At 40.5% G+C, this 23,252-nt stretch overlaps 1 protein-coding gene across 6 annotated transcripts in view; it reads left to right on the forward strand.

The window, feature by feature from the left end:
- The window catches only part of rap1gapb (RAP1 GTPase activating protein b), a 106,774-nt gene that overhangs the window by 81,413 nt on the left and 2,109 nt on the right, over positions 1 to 23,252 (forward strand). Inside the window, exons 6-25 of one of the 6 annotated variants that reach the window (XM_080462075.1) lie at positions 576 to 614; positions 815 to 1,000; positions 2,499 to 2,602; positions 9,826 to 9,904; positions 9,991 to 10,044; positions 10,140 to 10,223; positions 10,323 to 10,423; positions 10,796 to 10,925; positions 13,654 to 13,809; positions 13,970 to 14,041; positions 14,150 to 14,236; positions 14,531 to 14,695; positions 16,156 to 16,287; positions 17,858 to 17,935; positions 18,646 to 18,755; positions 19,076 to 19,192; positions 20,154 to 20,283; positions 20,617 to 20,716; positions 21,206 to 21,315; positions 23,195 to 23,239. In XM_080462075.1, the coding sequence (XP_080318201.1) occupies positions 576 to 614; positions 815 to 1,000; positions 2,499 to 2,602; positions 9,826 to 9,904; positions 9,991 to 10,044; positions 10,140 to 10,223; positions 10,323 to 10,423; positions 10,796 to 10,925; positions 13,654 to 13,809; positions 13,970 to 14,041; positions 14,150 to 14,236; positions 14,531 to 14,695; positions 16,156 to 16,287; positions 17,858 to 17,935; positions 18,646 to 18,755; positions 19,076 to 19,192; positions 20,154 to 20,283; positions 20,617 to 20,716; positions 21,206 to 21,315; positions 23,195 to 23,203 (2,043 nt within the window). In that variant the 3' untranslated portion in view covers positions 23,204 to 23,239. The remainder of the gene's footprint in view (positions 1 to 575; positions 615 to 814; positions 1,001 to 2,498; positions 2,603 to 9,825; positions 9,905 to 9,990; positions 10,045 to 10,139; positions 10,224 to 10,322; positions 10,424 to 10,795; positions 10,926 to 13,653; positions 13,810 to 13,969; positions 14,042 to 14,149; positions 14,237 to 14,530; positions 14,696 to 16,155; positions 16,288 to 17,857; positions 17,936 to 18,645; positions 18,756 to 19,075; positions 19,193 to 20,153; positions 20,284 to 20,616; positions 20,717 to 21,205; positions 21,316 to 23,194; positions 23,240 to 23,252) is intronic. The other 5 variants (XM_080462076.1, XM_080462074.1, XM_080462079.1 and 2 more) reach the window with 5 other exon arrangements.

Raw genomic sequence — 23,252 nt, forward strand, 5'->3', positions numbered from 1 at the left:
TGAAAGAGGGGATGCTTTCTGGAGAGCGGCAGACAGTAACAGTAAGTGAATACAACTATCAGGGAGTAAAATGAGAGGTGAATTTTCATAGAATGTCTAATGATGTGTTTTGTGTCTGCGTGCATTAGCAGCCACTTTCTCGCGCCAACGCATTCGTGTCAAGTGGAAGATCGCTTTCTTCTCTTCTGCAAAAGGTTGCTGTCCCCTTTGCAGGTTGAAAATAAGAGGTTTTAGCACCTTGCCACTGCAGGTTATGAAATATGTAAGCTCCTACCTGGATGACGGCTGAATTTAAACTGGTACTCAGAAGTTACATAATCACAGCAGGAGCGACGCAGCCGGAGAAACTGTACAATAAAGTATGTGCGCGGGGGTGGGGGAACGGTGGTGCTGTGACCTATGTCATGCGTTCAGAATTAGTAATTATGATTTATGTGGAAGTGAATGACACTCGCGGTTAACATTCTGTCACACTGTCTCTGCCTGTATTGTGTTTCTTTGAGTAACCAAAGCTGAAAGTATGACTGGAAGCAGCTGTTTGTCAGTTTGACTCATCGTCTCTTCTCTTTGTGCAGACGGAGGAAGACTACATCCCTTATCCCAGCGTTCACGAGGTACATGCAATACAACATACATCGCACACTGAACAGTGTGTCAGACTCTGTTAAACTAAAGGTTACATCATAGGAGTGATTAAAGGGAACACACTTTCCTTCGAGCAAGGAAATAGGAAATCAATGCAGCCCTTTTTCCCACACAGTGGTTATTAATTACTAATCAATAGTCAACCTTATTATCTTGTCATCACGACCAGGTGCTGGGCCGCAGAAGTCCATTCCCGCTCATCCTGCTGCCCCAGTTTGGAGGCTACTGGATCGAGGGCACCAATCATGAGCCTAAAGACGCCCCGGAGGCCGATCAGCCTCCTTGTCCGACCTCCCACATCAAATTGGAGACAAACAGCACTGCCAAGATTTACAGAAAGAATTTTATGGGGAAGGTAAGGATCGACGACGCTTCCTGGTTTAGTGTACGTGTAAAACGTACTCGCTCCTTTTCTGATTGGTTTATTCAAGCGTATCCTCTAAAAAATGTGCGCGTTTGACAGCATCCATTGAACGTTCTCCAGTTTGAACAACCATTTGTGCTCTGTGAGAGGATCTGCTCTGTTAGAACTAAAGCTATAGAACTAAACTATAGACCATTGAGCAGGGATTGTTCACACTTCCCTGGAGTCATCGGGGGGAAATCTCCTTTCATTTGTGTTTTCGTACAGTTGATTCAATGATATATACAGCTACTCTGCATAACCAACATTGGCCATTTCAACAAACGCCAAACTAAACACTGCTTTATTTGAATTATCATGTGGCCATCATCGCCAAAAAACACTACCAAATTAAAAATAAACCTAGACTCTCCTACCCCTGAATTGACATTATTGTCATCATCTGTGAATTTACTTCGGGTGTATTACACTGACAAAGCAAATAGTTTCTTCTAATTAGTCATTTAGCCTTAATTTTAGAAATATATAAGTTTGCGATGTTCTTTTAGTGTCGATATTTCATTCAGGGCATGACTATGATTTCGAAAGTTCAACATTTTACAAGTGCAAAACAATTGTATCGGCAAACGTTTGACGTTTGTAAAGAGATAGTCGATCATAACTTTTACTCGTGTTGCAATGATTATGTAAGTGATCTCTCACTAAGTGTAAAGAAAGTCTTTATAGTATATCCAGGGTGTGATTTGTGTTCAAACGAGATGGGGAGGGAGGGAAGAAGGGTCCATGAAATCATGATAATGAGGAGTTTAAAAGTAGCATGTATTTACCAGCCTTACAGATTGCAGGCCTTTATAAAAGGACGTAATGTCCCGATTTCATAGGAAAAGCCTCTATTGTGAGGTTGGACATCGACCAATATCCACTAAGTGCGAGACACTCCGTCTCACGCACGTTGCTTGTGGTGTAAGATGTAATAGTGGGACTGTTGTCCTGCTTTGCTTTACATTTGTTTTCGGTTTTTTTTGTTTCTCCTCTTGAAGTAGCTTCGTTTACTGTATAGTGGAGTTACTTTTTAATCCCCTTTATTAGAAATAAATTACTAAATGATGCAATACATCAAGCAGAGGGGCTGTAGATCCCCCACCCCCACCAATCCCCTCCATCACTCCCACAAAATCACACGCTAATTATATACAGTACAAAGTATATTGACTATATATCCCCCCCCCCCAAAAAAAAACTCATTGTCTCCATTACATATTGTAGCACTGCATAACTGAGCAAATGTGCAATCCAAATAAAAATCACTAAAAGAGCAAAGAAAGGAAGTGCGGCTAAACAAACGGTTTACTTAATTAGAAGACTGTTGCTCTCTTTAACCCCACATTTCAAATCTCTTACAGCCTTTTTATTATTGTGTCATCCACTGTCAGCTTCTCAAAGCGCATTCATCCCTGCATTAAAGTTTTCTCCGCTCATCTGCCCCCAGGAACACTTTAATTACTACACCATGGATGCCGCCCTGGGCCACTTGGTCTTTTCAATGAAGTATGATGTCATTGGGGATCAGGAGCATCTGCGCTTGATGCTTCGGTACAGTTTCCTATTATCTTCGTCCTCTGACTTGTTTCCGCTCCCATTTGTGCTCTGTCTGTTTCCCTCGCCTGTTTCTTTATTACGGCGCCTTTCTCATTTGCCTTTTGTACTCGGTTCATTCTGTTTCTTGTTTTTCTGTCTGAATGAATTTTCGTTTCTCCGGCTCTTTCAAACGTTGTATCTGTGAAACCTCAGCTTTAGAAACTACTGTGATGCACTATTCTTTCCCATCTTCTCTGTAGAAAGCATTTGTACAGATGACTTGATTGTTCTGGAGTGAGATTTTTTTTTCTTATTCATTTTGTCTCGGAGGTCAGTGAGCACTATCACAGATTATACTGCAGATACATTTAAACATTATTTTCCCGCCTGTTTACTCGTAAAAAAAAAATGAGGATATGAAGTTCTACCCTTGCTTTTACACAGGAACAAATACTTCAGTTTTTCTCTTAATCGAAATATACAGTAGCTTCTTGTGTTTCCCTCATATTTCCCACAATCTGATGCTTTCAAGCTTTCTGTATGCTTTTGTACACGGGGTTTGAGTCACAGTGGAGCGAGCAACGCGGCTTCCTGTCACATGATGTGGTTTAACACTGACTTAACAACTTTCCAGGTCACTATTGAATGGGTGAGAAAGTTTCAGAATATTTCTTTGTGTGTTCCTAGAAATATAATATGCACCATATAGTGTTGGATAATTGTGGCTGAAATGCATGTTGCGCCAATCATGTGATCATGTGAATGCACCTAAAATTAGAACAGTACACAGTAACTTACAAGGTTCTGTTTGAGAGTTCACAATAATAAATAGCACAAAAGTGCCCCAAAATCAACACATTGTTCGCCCATGCAGTACAAGATTCATGCCTCCCATCCACCGTCAACCGAGCCAATGCTCTCTCACTGAGACCTCCCCCCACCCACCCACACACACACACACACACACACACACACACACACACACACACACACACACACTCCTTCCCCTTCTGCTAAAGACGGACAAGAGGAAGAGAGGCGGAACTCAGCGTACCGTATAACCTGTGAATTAATTTTAGCGCCCCAGAGACTCCACTCCAGATTTTAATAGCACCCTTCTCTCTTTGTTAATGGAGCGCCAGCGTGGATGAGTGCTCAGCAAAGTAACAGTCTCACAGCCCACAGCGATTCTTCCTCTCGGCAGTGTTTTCCAGCGTGTGGGCACCACCCACAGTGACCCCACCCGCTCCAGCTCGTGCAGCCACAGACACCAAAATGAAGTTAGACCAAAAACAAATACGGGGGCATTTTAATAAAAAAAAAACAAAAAAACACACACCTTAAAAAAACACATTCTTTTGTGTATATAGAGATTGTAGATTTTTAATTCCTCGTTTATTTTGTGCTGCGTTTTTCGCTTTTGAACCCATCACTGGGAAAACTTACCATTTCTGTCAACTTATTATTATTTTCTTCTAAAGTAACAATGATCATTTTAAAGAAATATGAGACTAAAAGAAAAAATGTTGCCCTTGTTCTTGAGATATGTGATATTTTGGTAGTATTTTTTATTTTTTTTTATAGCATTAACTCCATAGTGCTTGGCCCCATAGGCATCAGCCAGGTAGTGCACTTGATTAATGCATTTGTCTAAAAATATGTGAATAAGTGTGCTTGAACATTGTCTTTGTTCACAGAAAACTCGTGCAAGTACCAGTGTCTATTACCAAACACTGTGAATCGGTCTAGTAAGTCATGTTTAGTGTCGTTTTCTGTAGATACCACGTCGTACTGCAGGACTATAATTCGCAATAATATGTCATTTTTTAATGGACCTTTTTGCCACTTTGCAAGAAATTTGATGGTACAATTTGTATGAAATAGTGCATCGTTATACTGACTACTGCTAATGCAGAAAAAGTTTAGTGAGAGTCCTATATGGGGTTATTGGTTGTTGTCGTGAATTAATTCACTGTTTTATCATTTCTCTAATTTGAACAAGATGTCTATGATTTTTCTTAGATCACATTTTGTTTCCAAATTTTTACAAATTACAAGTGCCAGGAGGCCAAAATATAAAATATCGCAACAGATTTTATTTTCATTATTTTTGCTGTTTAATTTCAGAAATATAATCTACTTAGAGTTTGAATAAATCAGACAACATTTGGGCAAAACCAGTTTAAAACAAAACACGTCTTTATTACTGGATAAATTATGTAGATGAATAATCTACAGATTGGACTGTCATTGTGTCCTACAGAGCCGGCTAATAAACTGTTCTAAATTAATTGCAGTAAAGTAAAAAAGTCACACAGACGCTGCTTTTACATCCACGGTGAACATAAATGTCCATTAAAGGAACTTCTGTCTGCAAAATTTGAAGCACCTTGAATTTGCTCCTTGTGTTACCGTGGAAACGTTAAAACAGACATTTGTTGACAGGGCGGTTGATATTTAACTCCTATTTAACTTTATAACAGTTTGTTTGAATGAATCTGTTTGGAGATGAGAGACAGTCTCTCTGCTGTCTTTTATATTACCAGCAATAAAACTATCATCTCACAGCTGTTTGAAATTCAGGAGGTAGGATAAGATAGGACCTAATCAGTATTAGATTGCAGCACTGTGGCGTGATCGCAAATTAATTCTTAATCCTAACCTCAACACTGTTTCACAACCATCACACTGATGACAATGCTTTTTTTTTTTTTTTTTTTTTTTTTTTTTTTTTTTTAAACATGTGTGTTGTGCTGTAGCACTGAATATCAGCACATCAGTAATAATATTTGGATGAACTGACAGAATCACAGCTCCCGGAGAAAGAAATATCTCCTATTTTGTCATTGTTGTGGGAATAAGTGCGATAGTGGCTTACTCAGGGGTCTGCAATCATGTAGTGGCCCCCTGCAGCTTCCACTAAAGTACATTCAAATAAAGATTTTATTTTTTTTTTTTATCGTACTTCATATTTTGTTGCACAGCGGGCAATCTCTCAAAGGGACTCTTATCTTGTTCAAGGTGACAAATGTGACAGAAAATAGTGTTTCAGTAGTTTGTCAACTAAAATATGCATCACGTCTGCGCTCTGCTTTTAATTTTAGATGATAAATCTTTTCCAATCCCACGTTTCAGTAAGCTTACCATGAGTGACTAATCCATTAATGAATACAAATAAAGAAGTCTTGTGAAAAATAAATAACAAGTTCCCATTCAACTGTCGTTTTTTCACTGCAAAGGATGCCGGAGGAAAATGAGCAAACAACAAAGGCCAAAATTAAAAGGACTTAGGCGGCTGAGATAGGTAACTTTAAAAAAAAAAAAAAAATCAAGATGCTAGAACAACTGGAACACTATAAAATCGAAAATGCCCAGCCCCCCAAAAAAGAAATACAGCTTTGAAAAAACAAACAAAATGGTTAATACATTAAACGTTTTAAAAAAGCACAAAAAACAATTAGAAATACAAAAAAAAAAATCGATACAACAGCTGAAAATGCAGAAATTGCGGTGTTCAATCTACCTAAACACCTACATGAACTACACCTGAATTCCGTGTTAAAAACAAAACTATATATTTAATTTTAAAGGGTGTTTTGTCTTGTTTTTTGCAGCTCCAAATAAGCAAATCATCCAAATAATTTAAAATAGCTCCTGTTTTTGTAAAGCTTTTAAGCTTTTGACCTACTAATGTTATTGGCTACTATTGGTCAAACTAATGACAGTTTGAGTGTGTTTGAGCCATTATTAGAATACAATGCCTGCCAAGATGAAAGTCGGCTTGTTTCCCATGTATTCATTTGTCAAACCACAAATCTAAAATATCCACATTTTTCTGTATGAAATGGATATTAAAACTTGAAACAACAGTATGTACAGCTTTAAATCAACACAGGCTATTCTTTATTCCCATCTGCTTGGGACTTTAGCAGCATGCCCATACTCCCTGTGCATGAAAATCAGTAAAATGCCCCTGAACACAATGCAGTTACTTTCTGCCCTACAGTGGTAACATAAGCATCACGGCCATATGATGCGGCTGCTATGGAATTGTAACATAATGATGAAGTGAAGGGCAGCCATCGGTCAAACTGACGCTTCCAGTTAAGCTTGTTGCACATTTCACATTACAGTAAATGGAACAAGATGAACAGCAGCTCATTTCCGACAAATTTATTAGTCACAGCATGAATCTATCCAGACCGAATTTATCCCATTTGCTTCAACAATATCACATGAGAAGCAGTGCTGTTGTACTGAATGTTTAAACAGCAGCGATTCAGTTGTAGGTTTCTGTATTTCTGCATTAATGTAGATTCATTTATTTGTTTGAATTCCATGAGCAGCCAGAGAATAAAGCATTGTCGACACTTGAAAGACTTGTGAGGCAGTAAGGGCACAGGAACATTCCGACAGTACACTTCTTTCTCCGTCGAATAATAACTTTACAGACAATTTAAGTCCTTGTTGCTGCTGTGCCTTTATCTCCCCATCCTTTTTCTTTGAAGCTGAGTTGACTGAAGCGTATTCTCACTACTTCCTGTGAACCGATGTTCACGTCCTGCACAGTTTTCTTTGAAATTAAAGTTTTTCTCCCTGCTGTTTGGAGTCTCACTAAACGTGGCTGAACAAACTGCGCTGAGCAGTGAAACGCTGTTACCTAAGAACCGGCCTTGTAAAAAAAAACGGATGCACCCAAGTATGTTTAGGCACTACTGTAAAAAGTACCGTCGTTGGTCTGAAAATAAGAAAAACTAAAGGTTTGCAGATAATTTTTTCTCAAATATAGACGACTGAAACAGGTTGTCATCTATAAGGAGTCTCTTGCTCCATGCAGCTCTGTTCCTGCCTGTTTGATGAACGTTTGCCAAAACTCTTTCGGAGCAGTTTTATGCTTCAGGACATCATACCGAGGACTAATTCTTTCATTCGCAGTGGAACGCTCTATCATTGATCTGTCCCCTTTTGTTTACACTGACCGATGCTGAAGGGCATTTCCTCTTTGATTCAGGGGTTCGGATGACGGATGACGAGACAGAATTCTCACATCCAGACCAATACGGTGACGCAGTAAAATTTGGCGTACAAATAAGGCAGTCACACATTTACCTTCTTATCTATTTTGCTCTCATGCTTTTGGATTTGGAAAAGCTAAAAACAAAAATGCAATCTCTTAAAATACACATGCTTCACGCTCACCGTTTAAGCATGTGGAGAAATCCAAAGCACGACAGGCTTTTAGCTTGCTTAGTTACGCTCGCAAAGCTACGATTCAGAAATTGCCGTTTGAGGGAGGGGTTTGCAAAGTCCATAGCGAAATGCGTTTGGTTAATTAGCTCTCGCCATTGTTGGGAGGTGGATTTAGCTGCTTGCAGCGTGAGCGACTTTCTTCATGCTAAGCTATGGTAACCAGGTTTCCCCTCTAGCCTAATCTTTATTATTTTTTTTTTTTTGCACAAATATGAGAATTCACCTGATTTGTTTCTTTACCGTTACTTAACCAGGAACATTGAGATTTAAGATTAACTGGGTTTTAGGCCGATACGTACAGCCGCACATAAAAAATGTAGCTTCACGCGCGCCGTTTAGTCACGCGAGAGGCTCAGCTTTGTGGACTTCATCTTCTCATCTACAGTCACTTATAAACTTCACCATGGACTGTTAAGACTCATAGATTACTGTAAAGCACATGGCGGATGCACAGTTTTCAGCGGATTATTTATTGCACTCCTTGACTCGTTCGGCGACCTCCTAAAAAGTAATGATGCCAGTTTGACCTCCTTCCAGGCTCAAACTATTAAGACTATTAAGCCCCACTGCCTCCCGCCGCAGCTATAGGAGAGGTCCCTCTTGATTTGTCGGTTCACTTGCATGAATGTTAAAGGGGACATATCATGCTAAATCCACTTTTTTAGCCCTTAAATGCATTTTGGTGTATATTTAGAGTGTTTAGAAGTACAGAAAAGTTCAAAGTAGTCTCTTCAGGTGCTCCGTTGATATCTTTATATTCTGTTTTGGTCATATTTTGCGATCGGTTTCGATTTTTCTATTCTCTATTACGTTTTTTGAACAATGACGTCACAGTATTCTCAGCGGAACTGCCAAATTAGGACATCGACGTTTCGAGCAATCCGCCATTTTTGTTTCTCGCTGCGATTTTGTAGTCCAACCGAAGTTACGAGAGGATAAGTCGAAATGTTCGGTTGTTGGATGTAGTAACCCACAAGCTTCGTTACACCGTCTCCCAGCATCAGAACCTTTTCCAAGTGCCTGGTTGAGTTTTATTTTTCACAGAAATGTACCCACATCTGTGGGTAAGGTCATTTTTGTGTGCGCGAAGCACTTTAAGGACGACTGCTTCAGCAACCTCCGCCAGTATAAAGAAGGATTTGCCGAAAGACTTGGTCTGATTGAGCGGTCAGTTCCTTCTATCTATGGAGACGACGAACAGAGCACTTCGGTAAGCTGTATATAACGCTAAAAAGTGTGATGATAAGACGTCCCTGTCATTGTTTTGTTAGCATTAGCAGTTGCACCGTCTTCATATGTTAGCGCTGTGTGCTCGTTTTAGATTAGAATGTAACTTCTGTGTTAAATAGTCGTTGTAATACAGGCAGTATTGTAGTAGTGGGCATGGATGGAGAAGTTAGTGTAAATATAGTAACACACCATTGCGTTACATCCATATGAAGACGTTGTTCTGAAGGTGCATCATCGTCATTTTCATCTCGCTCCGCCGGGTCCGACTCTGGCTCCAACATGTATGGCTGGATGGACAAATCTTCCGTTGTTGACATTTTGTAAATAATGTGTGAATATAAAGTTTCTGCGCCGCTAGATAATTGTATCTGTTCTATCAAACTACAAAGATGGCCGAACAGGGTGACGTTGAACCGAGTGTGACCTCTGCAACCTGGAGAGGAGGAGGGGTATGAAGTGTCTCATTTGCATTTGAAGAGACCGCCCCAAAACGAGTTGCTCTCAGAAGCGCATCAGAAAAGGGGTTGAAAAGGGGCCTGTGGAGCTCTAATAATGAGGAATTCAGACCCAAGCATTGCAGTTTCGCGTTGTATAGACCACAACTGTATGATTTATATGTAAAAAGGAAGGATTTAAAAGCATGATATGTCTCCTTTAAGCAGCAAGAATGAAACCATTAAACCTGGAGGATTGTATTAGATTATGAGCAGAACAATGAGCAGTTTGGCTTTTTTTTTTTGCACTTGTTTGCCCTTCAGAACAAGGATGAAAACCTATCACGATGTAATTCCTATTTCCTGCCTTACCGAGTTCCCCAACGTGGTCCAGATGGCCAAGGTAAGCAATTTTATCGTGCTGATTCATTTTGTTTGAAGAATTGTTCAAAGTGGAAACGACTAACGGCGTTTCTTTTTCCATTGCAGCTTGTTTGTGAAGAAGTAAACGTGGACAGATTTTACCCTGTCCTCTACCCCAAAGTAAACATCAGACACACTTTCTGTTTCCCTCTGTGCTTTCCGCAAACTATTCCGCAGCGCTAACTTCACCAGAAACTTTGTGCTTTCGTCCAAAGGCATCGCGGCTCATTGTCACCTTTGATGAACACGTAATCAGCAACAACTTCAAGTTTGGAGTTATTTATCAAAGGTTTGGGCAGGTGAGTGCGCCTCATAGGTGCTGCTGCTGCTGATTCTTGCTTTTGAAGCCATGCGTCACTCGTCGTTAAAAAAAAACCTCATTCGGTTTCTTCTCGCAGACATCGGAGGAGGAGCTGTTCGGGAACATGGAGGAAAGTCCAGCCTTTGTTGAATTCCTGGAAATTCTGGGCCGGAAGATCGAGCTCCATGACTTTAAAGGGTTTGGCCACTTTTCAGTTTTCAGCGATTCACATTCATACGTCTTTCGTCTGTCAGGCCATCGTTCACTCTGCTATTGATCAGAGTTGGCTTAAAATGAATCCCTGAAAAAGCGATTCAGAGTGTCCTGATATTTGCAGAATGGCTGACATTGTGATGGAGTGGGCAGGAGAAGTGCCCTTGGCATTCCTTCAATGATAAATGAGCAGGGACGGACCGAGGGCTCAGAGAGCACGCACCTGTGTTTCACTAACGCTGCTCTGCGCCGCTCTCCTGTCTCCTGCCTTTTTCCCCTCATTCTGTCATCACCTGGCTGCTCCTCACTTTTGTGCCCTCAAATCCTCTGTTTCTGTTGTCACCTTTTCTTTTCTAGTTTTCGGGGTGGGCTTGATGTCACTCATGGGCAAACTGGGACAGAATCCGTCTACACAGGTTTCCATAATAAGGAGATTATGTTTCACGTGTCCACCAAACTGCCTTACACAGAAGGAGACTCGCAGCAGGTATAGTGACATTTCAGTAATTAATCAATGTGCTCCCAATGCTGCATTTCTTTGAGGATTTCGCATTTTTCCCCATGTGGGTGCATGGATTTTTGTTTTGTTTAAAAAAAAACATACATAGATTTGAGGTCAGTTGGCCATGGCCAACTCTTTTTACTTGTCCAGCGATGAACTTCTGACCTGTCCAGGGTGTGACCTGCCTTTATCTTGATTCAGATGGGACTGGGTAGATTTATTATTGTGCTAATTTGTGTTTTACAGACCTACTTATAGTAACTTATTTGTTGAAGGATCTCCTTGGGACTCCTTCTTGAGCGTGTAGCAGCAGCAGCCTTGTGAAATCATCCACATGTTGATCTTTTAGGTTCTCATATTCCTACGTTTTTAATTTATTCTTATGTTAAATTGTGTCCATATACTAATTTTTTACTTGCTCAGAATGCGATGGAGAAAAGCAGCAACTGTCATACATGAATTTTAAATACCGTTACTGTGATGTAAAAACTAGCCAGGTTTCAATGACACAGGATCAAGCAGCGAAATAGTCACTTGTTATTTGTGCTGAGCGAAAAGGTAAAGAAACAAAAGTGTATGCTCCTATCCAAACAAGAGAGTTTGGAGCTCATACTAAACTATGATGTAATTTTCTAAAATCATTTTAAATCGTTTTTCAACAGGCGTTTTTTAACATTGAGGCTGTTAGGCCTCACTCACTCTCCTGTTCTTTAGAAATACATATATTTCCTATCTCTCTCACCAACATCCGCAGCGTTCCTTTCTTCTGCTGAAGTTGCCCGTCTGTTGGTTTACAGCTGAGGACTTTCATGTCTTTGATCCCGTATTGCAGTCAGCTGCATTTGTCCTCAGCGGCTCTCCACTGCCTCTCAGAGCGGTTTGAACTTTGTTACCACAGTAACCCGGCACAGACGGTCCATATTGATAACGCACGCAGAGAAACAGAGGACATAAACAACACCCACATCAGATGATTCATCGGGGAACTCGAGAAAAAGCGAAGGCAAGGTGCACATATAATAGCATGAGAGTATTTCATGAAGCACTGCGTTTATATTGACAGATATGACGGAGTATGATCCAATTTGACAGGTTTCATAGCAATAACTGGCATCAAGTGTCTCAATCACGCGCAGTGCTGACTCGGTGTGTTTGCGTCTGTGGTGAGGCTCTGGTTTGGCAATTCAACTGGATGGAAAAAGTGGGATCAATGTTTGTCATGTTTCTGTGTTCTCTGTGAGTAAATATCAAAGCAGACGGCTATTAAGCTGGAGGGCCGTGCAACAGCACTCTGGCTGTCCTGAATTTGCCATGTTAACCATGTTTCATTGATTCCCACTGTCTTTCTCCACAACAAATCCACTGATCGAGTATCACAGAGACCTGACTTGTTGCTGATTTGATGGCTTCCAATATTTGGTATATAATATGCATCAGTGGGCATCAACATGATGGTTGATTGTTCTCGTGTGAGCAAGCAGACGGGATTTACCAGACAGAGGCTGTAAAGGAAATAAACCCCTACTGGAAATGCAAATTCTATCATCTTGTCTCAATCTTCAGGTAAATATTTGCTCTACTGTGCAAACAGCTGGTGAACTCTTGAGGTGATTTTAGGAGCACGAGTTAACAAGCCTGTCAGCAGGGTGTGAAGCAGCCACGGTTTTACAACGTACTCGGTGTGCTAAATAATCAAAGTGATGAGGAACAATAATCACAGTGTTTTCTGAGCGGGAACAGGGAGGGTTAGTGTCTTTTTTTTTTTGCCAGGTTTGTCTAAACTGGGAGTATTTTTGAAGTTATTTTTTCTTTACCATCAAACTATATTTGTTGGAAAATCTGATGCATATTTCCTGCACTCACATGCACTGGTAGGATTTTGGCCACACTGTCTTAAAAGAGATCGGAAACACTGAAATGAATATGCTTTGCTGGTCTCTTATCCATTCACATTGCAAATATATTTACTGTTGACTGCTGAGATGAGATCAAATAACAAGTCCAGTTCACATGTGTTCAGTTGTATCTTTCATTTGATCTGGTCTGTGTAACTTTCTGCTCTACAGGCAATGAGGTAAGATCACATATTCAACTTTCAGAACCAGAAGAAGGTCTTCTCAACTATTGGCTGGTTGTTGTTTAGGTTATATAAAGATATTTTCTGGATAAGAATGTTTCATCCCTGATCATATGCTCTGTCTTCCAATTGCCTCAGTGTTCTTTTGGCAGCTTCATGAATTTTGGCTTTAAAACAAAATTCTGCAATTGAACACTGAGCCAACCTGCAAGGCATAAACCTCGTGTTGCCTGACTGCACTGCATTTACTGATAATTAGCTTTACTTATTTCCATAATGGCTCAGATTTTTATATTATCATAAATAATGGACAGAAGACTGAAGTGACATATAATACATTGTAAAAATGTATAGATTTATGTGTCTAATGAATATCATGTTTTCTTGCATGAAATTCTTCTTACAGGAGCTGAAGTGGAGAGTGAAATACATATTTATATATTTCTTATAGAGTTTGGACTCTTGGATCATACTCACACCTCTCTGCTGAGACTTTTTTTTTTTCTCCACACTCAATTTCTGAAGCTACAATTGACTTCTGGAAGTGATTTTGTGACAGGGTTGTGTTTGTCACACTCAAACTGGCTATTTCAGTTGTTTCCACTGTTGTTAGTGTTGTTTATCTTTGCTCTCCAGCTGCAGAGGAAGAGGCACATAGGCAACGACATAGTAGCCATCGTGTTCCAAGAGGAAAACACACCCTTTGTACCAGACATGATCCAGTCCAACTTCCTGCATGCGTATGTAGTGGTGCAGGTGGAGAATGCATGCACAGACAATGTCATCTACAAGGTTGGTTCGACACTTTTGCATCTATTGACCTTTTAATTAGATTAATTAGATTCTCTTATTCATGCTTTGGTGTTATTTCTTTGTGGCCTTCGATAGTATGAATGTGCATCAGTTGATATCATTCAGAGGAGATGTATTGCTTTAATGCTTTCTCTTCCAGGTGTCCGTGACAGCCAGGGATGATGTGCCTTTCTTTGGACCTGCTCTACCCGACCCGGCAATCTTCAAAAAGGTCAGTGGTCACAAAAATAAATGAACACAGCTCCCCCTTTACACACAGACATCATAAAACCTTCACTCGCTCTGAATTCCTTTCTCCTTTTTGCCTTCCGTTCCTCAGGGCCCCGAGTTTCATGAGTTCCTCTTCACTAAGCTCATCAATGCAGAGTATGCGTGCTACAAAGCTGAAAAGTTTGCCAAGCTGGAGGTGAGGTGCACACAGGAGCAAACACATGGGTGTGAACGATTTTCGCGTGCATGTTCATGTGTGCATAGCAGAGAACACACCTGTTTGCGTAGACCGTCAACCTGCTGGCTGTACTCATGATAAGAAGTGGCAACACAGTTCTCAGATGGCGGCCACAATGCAAAACAAACATTTATACTGTCACTCATGTACGTCGGTTTCAAATTCCATTATTACTTTAATTAGGTTAGATTTTTTTTGGCTGTTGAAATGTGTGGTGGTTAACCTGTATACTGACAGTGGTGTGGTTGTCAGGAGCGAACGCGGTCAGCCCTTTTGGAAACACTGTACGAGGAGCTGCACATCAACAGTCAGTCCATGATGGGTCTGGGTGGAGACGAAGATAAGCTGGAGAACGGTGGTGGTGGAGGAGGTGGAGGAGGAGGAGGAGGAGGAGGAGGCTTCTTTGAATCCTTTAAGGTACAGCATCATCCCTCATATTGATGAGGCGCAGCGGTAATCTGCAACTCCACATGCATGACAAGAGAATGGTGATGAATGATGAAACTTTGAGGATGCCTTCCCTTCCCTGTCGCCTGGCTGGGATTCTGGGTATTCACACATGGAAAGAAAAAAAAAGAAAAAAACCAAAGCATAGAGAATTAGCAGTATCTCAAAGGAACAGCCCCGTGGCATTTGCTTTCTTCACTTGGATGTGACTGCTGAACCCGGTGTGTTTTCCGTTGATGGCGTGGTTTTGAAGCTGTTGAGTGTCCTGCTGTGTATGAAAGGCATATTGCTCTGACCGAGAGTGCTCCATCAATGACCATTAGAGAGGTGGAGCGTAGCTCAGCCACGGAGGCGCGACAGTTGGAACTGTGATGCTGTGTGCCTGATGAACGATTTAATGGCCCCCTCATTAGAAGCCCGATGATGCAGTCCCTATGTGTCCTCATGGGCAACGTTCCGTTGCTGCTGTTCTTCTCCTCTTTCTACATCAGTCACCAATTTTTTATATTTTTGTCATATGTTCCCTTTATCGCTGCACCCTCAGGTACATAATAACTACCTTCTGCTCAGTCCCTCTGACTTTGCTCTTTCTAAGGATCCATCTTTCCTTCATACTTCCATAAACTACCTCAGCATCGATTTGCTCTTGCTGAAAAATGTTTTTCTTTTACGCCAACTGTTTTTCTTTCAGTTCTCTTTAACACCTTCTCCAGTCACATCTGGAAAGATCTCCTTCTGTCTGCGACTCCTTCTGTCGATACCTCTGCCTAGATGTATGGACTACACTGTCCTGCTGGGTCTTAATGGTCTTAATCAGTCTGAATTGTTTCTGCTGTGTCTCATGACACAAACAAAAAACAGACTCTCTTGTGTTTAATGACAAGTTACTAGACAAAATACACGCCTACATCCTCCTTCACTGCAAAGCCTTCCCTCTTTTGATCGCCTGTGAAACCACACATTTTTTGCACCACCTCCTGCGTATGACAGCTGACCTGCACTGCCTCAAAGTGTTTAAACCCTCAACGCTTATCGTTTGCGACTTCGGGTGTTAATGCAGCTGAGGTAGTGCATGTATCCCGTAAGCTCGATGTGTATTCAACACATACCAAGGATCGTATTGGAAGGATTTGCCGTATAATGTTGCTAAACTCTTAATCATGCCAAATTTAAATCCACAAAATGGACTTAATTTGGCATATACTTGAAAGCAAAGGCACAAATCCTTTTGTGTATGCTCAGCATACAAAACACAACACATATGATAGGCTAGGATTATTTAGAAGCATAAATAAGTGACTTTATTTATAGAAGTTTAGTTGTAGCTTTACATATAGTATGCAAGGTTTTGGAATATTGGTCAGTGTGTTGCGTTTCCACACGATATCCCAGTGGATCCACTGACGGCATCTCCTTATTTCTCTCTGTAGCGGGTCATCCGCAGCAGAAGCCAGTCTATGGACGCCATGGGCCTCAGTAACAAGAAGTCACACACAGTCTCTACTAGTCACAGTGGCAGCTTTACCCACAATCCCGCAGAGAGCCCCAAAACCCCAGGGATTGTAAGTAGCCCATTTTTGGTTGTGCCAAACTAACACACGCATCCAGGCACTAGTGGACGGGTTGCACAGTTGTCAAGACACACAGGAAACTCCTGTTCTTTCTCCTCAGGCAGCACTTCAGTGAAATTACTACTGTTGGAACGTTTTAGCACTTTCCTTTCCATTAATATGCTAACATCAAAGCACTCACTTTCATTCCTGACATTTTAAATTCACTCTTGCTTTGTACTAAAATAGCTTTCACTGATTTTCTCCACTTACAATTCATAGTTTTCCTGTTAACAATCTTTTTTTTTTCCCCCCGTTTGGAAAATCAGCAGCATAACTCAGCATTTCATTCATTCTCATCTGTTCTTGATAGCCTCACAGAGCATCAAACTCCTGAGATGATAATGAAAAATGAAGTCCATTGTGAAAAGTATATTTCTGATCGTCTCGTTGATACTGGTTGATTGATTTGTATGTGAGCCCCAGTTTAGTGTTTCTGCCCAATAAAAGTGAGCTGGATATCGTAGCTGTATGACTACCCAGACTCCCTCCCTCCCTCCTCGCTGTGCTTCGTCATGACTGTTTTCGTCCTTCCAATGTTACAACCTTCCCCCCCGTCTTGCAGCCTCGTGCATGTGTGGCTCCAGAAGAAGCATGGCCCAAGAAGCCATGAATGAAAGAAGCTCACTGTCCTGCTTGTTTTCTCTCACACAGAAACGGGGGTTGATTATGTTTCAGCTTTTCAAAAGCTTGTTGCAGGGTTTAATTTGACCACCGACACACATTTTTGAAATAAACCAGCGGCTCTCAAAGTTTTGGGGCATCCTCCCCCCTGGGGGGTTGTTGGTAAGCTAAAAGACATGCAGCTTCCCTGAAGGGATTTTTCTCATCTTCATTTTATGAGAAGAAATCATTGTAAGAACTAAATGTGTGAAGGATAAAACAATGAATTATTTCGTGAAAACACACATTCATCACATTTGTTGTAAATCATAAGTGTAAGAAACGATTTATGCTTTTTTATTTTTTATTTTTTTATTTTTTTCTCAACCAATTCATGTCAATAACCTTTAGGGAACAATGTTCTTTAAGCTCTGCGAGAGAAGAGTGCATCCTCCCTCACTTCCAGAACCTCTGAACTAAATTAACCCCGCTTCTGTGAGGACTAAGTTCTCTACAAAGTTACTTGTTCGAAGTGTGTTGGTCCTCATTTGCCCTTACTTCATCTTCTGAATGCATTACTTTGACAGGCTTGTATCCCTCAGGGCAGAAACTGCATGTGTGCTACCTCGACGCCACCCCACCTCCTGCCGTGTGCGCCTCCTATGTTAGGAGCCAGTTTGCTTTTTGTTCCCTCTATAACGCTTCTCTTTATTTCCTCAATATCGTGTCTTATGTACCAGATCATGCTGCAAGCTCCTTTTTAAGCTGTGATTCGCCTTACGTTTAAACTCTATGTGCTGTGCGCATGAGATCTTATGATGTGTTTTTTTTTGTTCTTTTCCCTCCCCTTCTTGCTATTTCAATCTATCACCCCCTCTCTCTTTCTCTCTGCTTCCCCTGCCCTGCCTTATGTGCTCAGTCATTGCTTGTCCCAGGGAAAAGTCCCAGTAAATATGGACGCCGAGGCAGTGCCATAGGGATAGGAACAATAGAAGAGGTTCATGTATATTCTCCCTTCTTGTTTACAAAGTGTTTCTTTTCTTTGCTATTGTATCTATGCAATGTATTATTATTACTACAGATGCCCTGTTTTTAGATTTAAAATGTGTTTTATCGCCTGCATTTCTGAGAGGTTGGCAGGTTTTAAATTGTTTATTTATAATGGTAACGTGTAACTCGTGGTAACAGCCTTTTCAATCATTCCAACAATTATTTATATAGCATTTTTGTGTTATGGCTAATAAGGAACGATGCAATATAAAATGAGATCTTCCTGTAAAACGTATTGTCATTTAAATGACGCTTTGCTTGTACATGATTTTAAATGAAAGCTTTGTTTTGTTGAATTTGTTTTGCATTTCTTAAAACAAAGTTTCAGGCGTCATGCATGAATCTTTTCCCATCATATTACATTTCTGTTTGTCACTTATTACTGTAGAAGAACAGCTTTAAATTTTGAAAAAGTACATTATAAACAAACTCCCACTTGTGTACACAGTCACACATGCATGAATCACACAGCATCCCAAATTAGAAATATGTACCAGACATTTTAGAGTTTGTTATTCTCCCGGCTGTTTGCCTTCAGAGTGAAAATGTCCTTTTGTGTAAGTAGTGGAAATATGTAAGAATGCAAAGGAAATCCTGTGAACTGTATATTCTCCCCCAAGATGTGATTCTCACTTTGCTCTCCCTGCCCGCTGTCAGTCGCTGATCATTCCAGGGAAAAGCCCGACCAGGAAAAAGTCTGGGCCCTTCAGCTCCCGTCGCAGTAGTGCCATTGGCATCGAGAACATCCAGGAGGTCCAAGAGAGGAGGTGAGAGGATGGAGCTGAGCTGTTCAACAGGCAGTGGGCAGTGCAGAGAGAACAGTGCTGCAGCAGATGGAAGCAAGGACATTAAAATGAGGAATACGGCGATTAGACCGTGCACAGTGAAGCAGACAAATTCGCGAAGGGGCTTACTGACCTCTTTTTTATGTTTTGCTTTTGTGAAACTCAGAAGTGGAACAAGGTTCAATTTTATTTGAGGAAAGACTGGAGTGTGTTTGTTTTTGTGAGCAGGACTGTCAGCAGTTGGTTGGTTGACGGTCTGTAGTGACTCATTGTTTTCCTGTTTGGACTCCCCTGTCCTGCAGCCGAGAGGTGTCACCCAGCACCCAGAGGACGCCAGACGGCAGCTTCTTCTCACAAGAGAACAAGTCAGACAACTCCTCCAATCACAGTTCTCCCGAATTCCCTGCCACAAAGAACAGGTGATTATTTTCGCGGATCGGTTCATGTTGGTGTCATATTCACGCGGAGCGCTTTGTTGTTTGTGTCCTTACCTCGTTTGCTTTAACAGTCTTGTATTTTCAAAGGTATTTAAAGCATCTTGACATCTTTGTTCCTAAAGTTTTATTGTATTAGTTTCATTGTTATTACAGTCTTGGGTTACTTGTTCTGGTTAATTCCCTGTGTGGGAAGGGATTTGCGCCGTTATTTTTTTTTAACATCCATCTAAATGTAGATTTGTTTTACCCTTTCTTTCTTTTTTTTTCTTTTTTTTATCAAAAATTTAAACTCACGTTTTCCTTCTTTTCAATGTTGAAGTTGATTTTTTTTCAGGTACTTCATTTTTCCATCATTTTTTGTGACTTTTTTGTCTTTCTCAACATTGAACACAAATATTTGTACTTTCTCTTGCCTGCATTGTTAAATCTGGCTTGTTACTTGTATCAATTCTTTCAGATGTTGACTCATTGCAGTGAAAGTGTCAGAGCAGCTGACTTTCATCAAAACTGAAGGTGCAGAAGCTGAAATGACATTAAATGAATTGAAGAGTAATCAAGATACAAGAATGTTGGTTTCCGTCTGAAAAACATTCTTCCAATATGAAAGTTTCAGTCGGAGCTCAGTGTTTTATTTAAAGTGGAGCCATAATAGATTTGTGTCTGACATATAGTTGTAATACAAGTTGAATCATAAATTATGAGATTACTAAGGGTATATGCCGACAAACGTAATATTACAGTAACAGCAGTCATAATGTTTAAGCTCATGTGTGCCTACAGAATGTGCATTTACAAGTTGAACCTTTAATTTTCATTAACTTTTATTCAAGTTAATAAGTTGAACCGATACTTGATGCAAGTATATGTGCTTCTGCTTTAGTAATGCATGCAGGTACGTTTCGCAACTTTAGACGTTGTAGTGCAGAGTGACCCAGATCTGTAGTTTGTCCATGTGTTGCAGAGCGCCATCTATCCCCGAGGCTCAGGACCTGTCCCGGTCCTCCTCCAACGCCAGCAGCTTCGCCAGCGTTGTGGAGGAACACGACGCTGAAGAGGAGTACGAAACTGGAATGGTGAGTAGAGCTATTATTGGAGTGCATTCACGATTGCCACACCTTCAAACAAGTGAGCTGCACCAGTGGCCGGTGGTAAATTTGTTGTATGCATCTATCTTAACAAATTGAAGCAAAGACTGAGAAGTCTTGATGGTTTTTTAACATAAATCAATCATGACTGGTTAAAAATGTGTTGCACTGTCATAGACATATATGTATTTATTGATTTTTTATTTATTTAATTTTATTTTCCATGCAAAACAAATTGGTCGTGGTATGAAGCTGTTTGTCAGGAATATTTTTCCTGTTTTGCAGGGACAGTACTCTAAACTTCCTGTATCCTTCTTCCAGGAAAGCTTATCTTGTGTCACGCCAGTCAAAAAAGACTCGTTTGTGTACAGCTCTGGGGTGGAGGACAGCGCGTGCAGTACCAGCCAAGGAAGTTTTCCAGGTGAGTGCAAGAGGTGTCATATTTCTGGGCCAATGACAGCCTGAAGGATTATTAAAGCAGCAAGAAACTGGCATGTTTCCAAAATGTTGTGTTTTCTGAGATCCAACAGCATCTGGGGAAGCTCTATATGGGACAAAAAGTAAGAATATCAATGTCAAAATTCTGAGCAATTAATGTGAGAGCACCTTTCAATGCTGAACTTTCCTCAGCAGCAGCGACAGAAGGCGCAGTCTGTGCAACTTGGCAAACTCTCCTTCAATGACTGAAGTTTACAACGCCGGAAATGTATAAAGCCACAAACTTATCTGTGATTCTCAGACATCTGCCATGCTGCAGCACACTAATGGATCACTGTGAAACATTAATCTTTTGCATGCTGGGATATTCTTCTTTTTTTTTCTTTTTTTTTTTCCTGCCAGAACAGCTGGAAGCATTATGAGCTTGACTTTATTAAGTGTGACAGCCACACATCTGTCCCCTTCCTCCCAGCAGCTTCTCGTCTTCAGCAGCAGCCAGACGGAGTGAAGACATCGGAGCCAAAGGGGACAGACAACCGGCCTAAGACGGAGCGTCCCCAGCAGGAGGACAAGTTCTCATCGGTGAGACAAAGTGGTTAACATGAGCCATTACATTCTCTACATTGATTACTGATTTTGTTTTAGATGTTTTAACAGCTAACAGATGGGGGCGTTGACGTATGTCTTTCTAAAACAACGTTCCAGTGAGATACTTTCCTATTCCGGTATTTCCAAGTATCTAAAACACATTTGTTGAAACAGAAAATGTTTAATGGAAATGCGTTATCAATCAATCAATCAGCTTTATTTGTATAGCACTTTTTGTACACATGATTTAAAAACAGTGCAAAGATACAATAGATAAAATGAACTCACTCACACACACACATACGCACATGCAGACATGCCTCGTGGTATGGAGACATGGCAGGGCACTGAGGACTTAATGTGAGGAAAGGGCCACATTTGTTGGCCGTCCACATTGGGAGTGGCACAGCTTCTAACCACAGGGGGCGCTGCCCCACAGATTCCCCCCAGCCCGGGCAGACCGGCAAGTATCACAACATATGTGGGGGACCAACCAGGTGCCCGGGACGGGGGGAACCAAGGGAACGCCCCACCAGTGGGGAACGTGGACACCACCAGTGTAGCGACCCCTGACAGGAATCACTGGAGATAAAAGATTCACTTAACAACCTAATAAAAGTAGATAAATAGATAAAAGTAGATCAATAAATATATATACATATACACATATATAAAAATCAGTTAAAAAGGTGAGTTTTTAACCTTTTTTTAAAAACCTCAACGGTCTCTGCAGCCCTGAGGCTCCCCGGAAGCCTGTTCCACAGACGGGGGGCCATAGGAGCTGAATGCAGCCTCCCCGTGGGTCTTGGTCCTGGTGTTAGGCACAATTAAAAGCAAAGAAATGATTGTATGCAAAATAATCTGCATTGTACCTTCAGCACTATTGCAGAAAAAACATTTTAAAAGGGAATATTACTGTGCACAGTCATTGAAACGCATTCTCCAATATCTCCACCTCTTTCGAACTCACCCTCCTCTGCCTTGCTTTACGTCACTTCTCAGTGTAGAAGAACTGATTTTGTGTTTTAACAACTGGAAGAAACTGAAGGAGGTTCGAATTAAAAACTTCTGTGGAAGTAGTATAAATGTCACGTTGTCTTACAAAGTGTAAGATTTAAACAGTAAAAGTTTAATTAGGTGTAGCATGAGGAAATGTAAATGATGTCATTTCAATATATGGCCAAAAGGCTGTTCAAATAATTGTAATATAAATTTATCTAAGATCATCATATTATAGTAATATTAGCAGGGTTTGTGCATGTATACATGATACACACTCAAAAAACTGCTTCTACTGAATATATTTATTCGGATATGCACAATTAAAGGTAAACTCACTACATTTCACTTTTACACAGTTTATACACTTGTGTCAAATGAGTTTTGCTCATTTTTGTCGTAACATATCTAAACATACACAGCTTGTTTTAAACTTTGCACGACAGGGTATTTTCAAATTACATATGTAATGCAGTAATGTATGCAGTATTCACCAACAGTTCAGTAATGAGTGCCGCGTCTCTGCATGTTCGTCGACGAGTTTCGAAGTGCTGGAGTCACTTTATACTTGATTGTATATTAACATGAATAAGTTCACAGCAACAATGCTAATATTCTAATTTCCAGCATTTTCTTTTTTTTTTAATCTCTCAATATTTTGTTATTTGAAGAATTATTTCATGTCTAACTAAAGACATAAATAAAACAACTGTGTTTAGTTTAACCGAAGGTCTCCTTTAACATTGAAATTGCCTTTTTGTACAAAACATCATGACATAAATGTTTTTTTGTGCATCTATATTTGTGGAATCTTGTAATATTAACAGGATAATTGTGGCTTTACTTATCATCATTGTATTTCATCCTCATATAGAACTGTTAACTACTTTCCTCCGATCACCACATCGTCCATTTTCAGGTGAGACTTTAAG

Source organism: Lipophrys pholis, assembly GCF_963383615.2.
Source record: "Lipophrys pholis genome assembly, chromosome: 4".
Classification (NCBI taxonomy): domain Eukaryota; kingdom Metazoa; phylum Chordata; class Actinopteri; order Blenniiformes; family Blenniidae; genus Lipophrys; species Lipophrys pholis.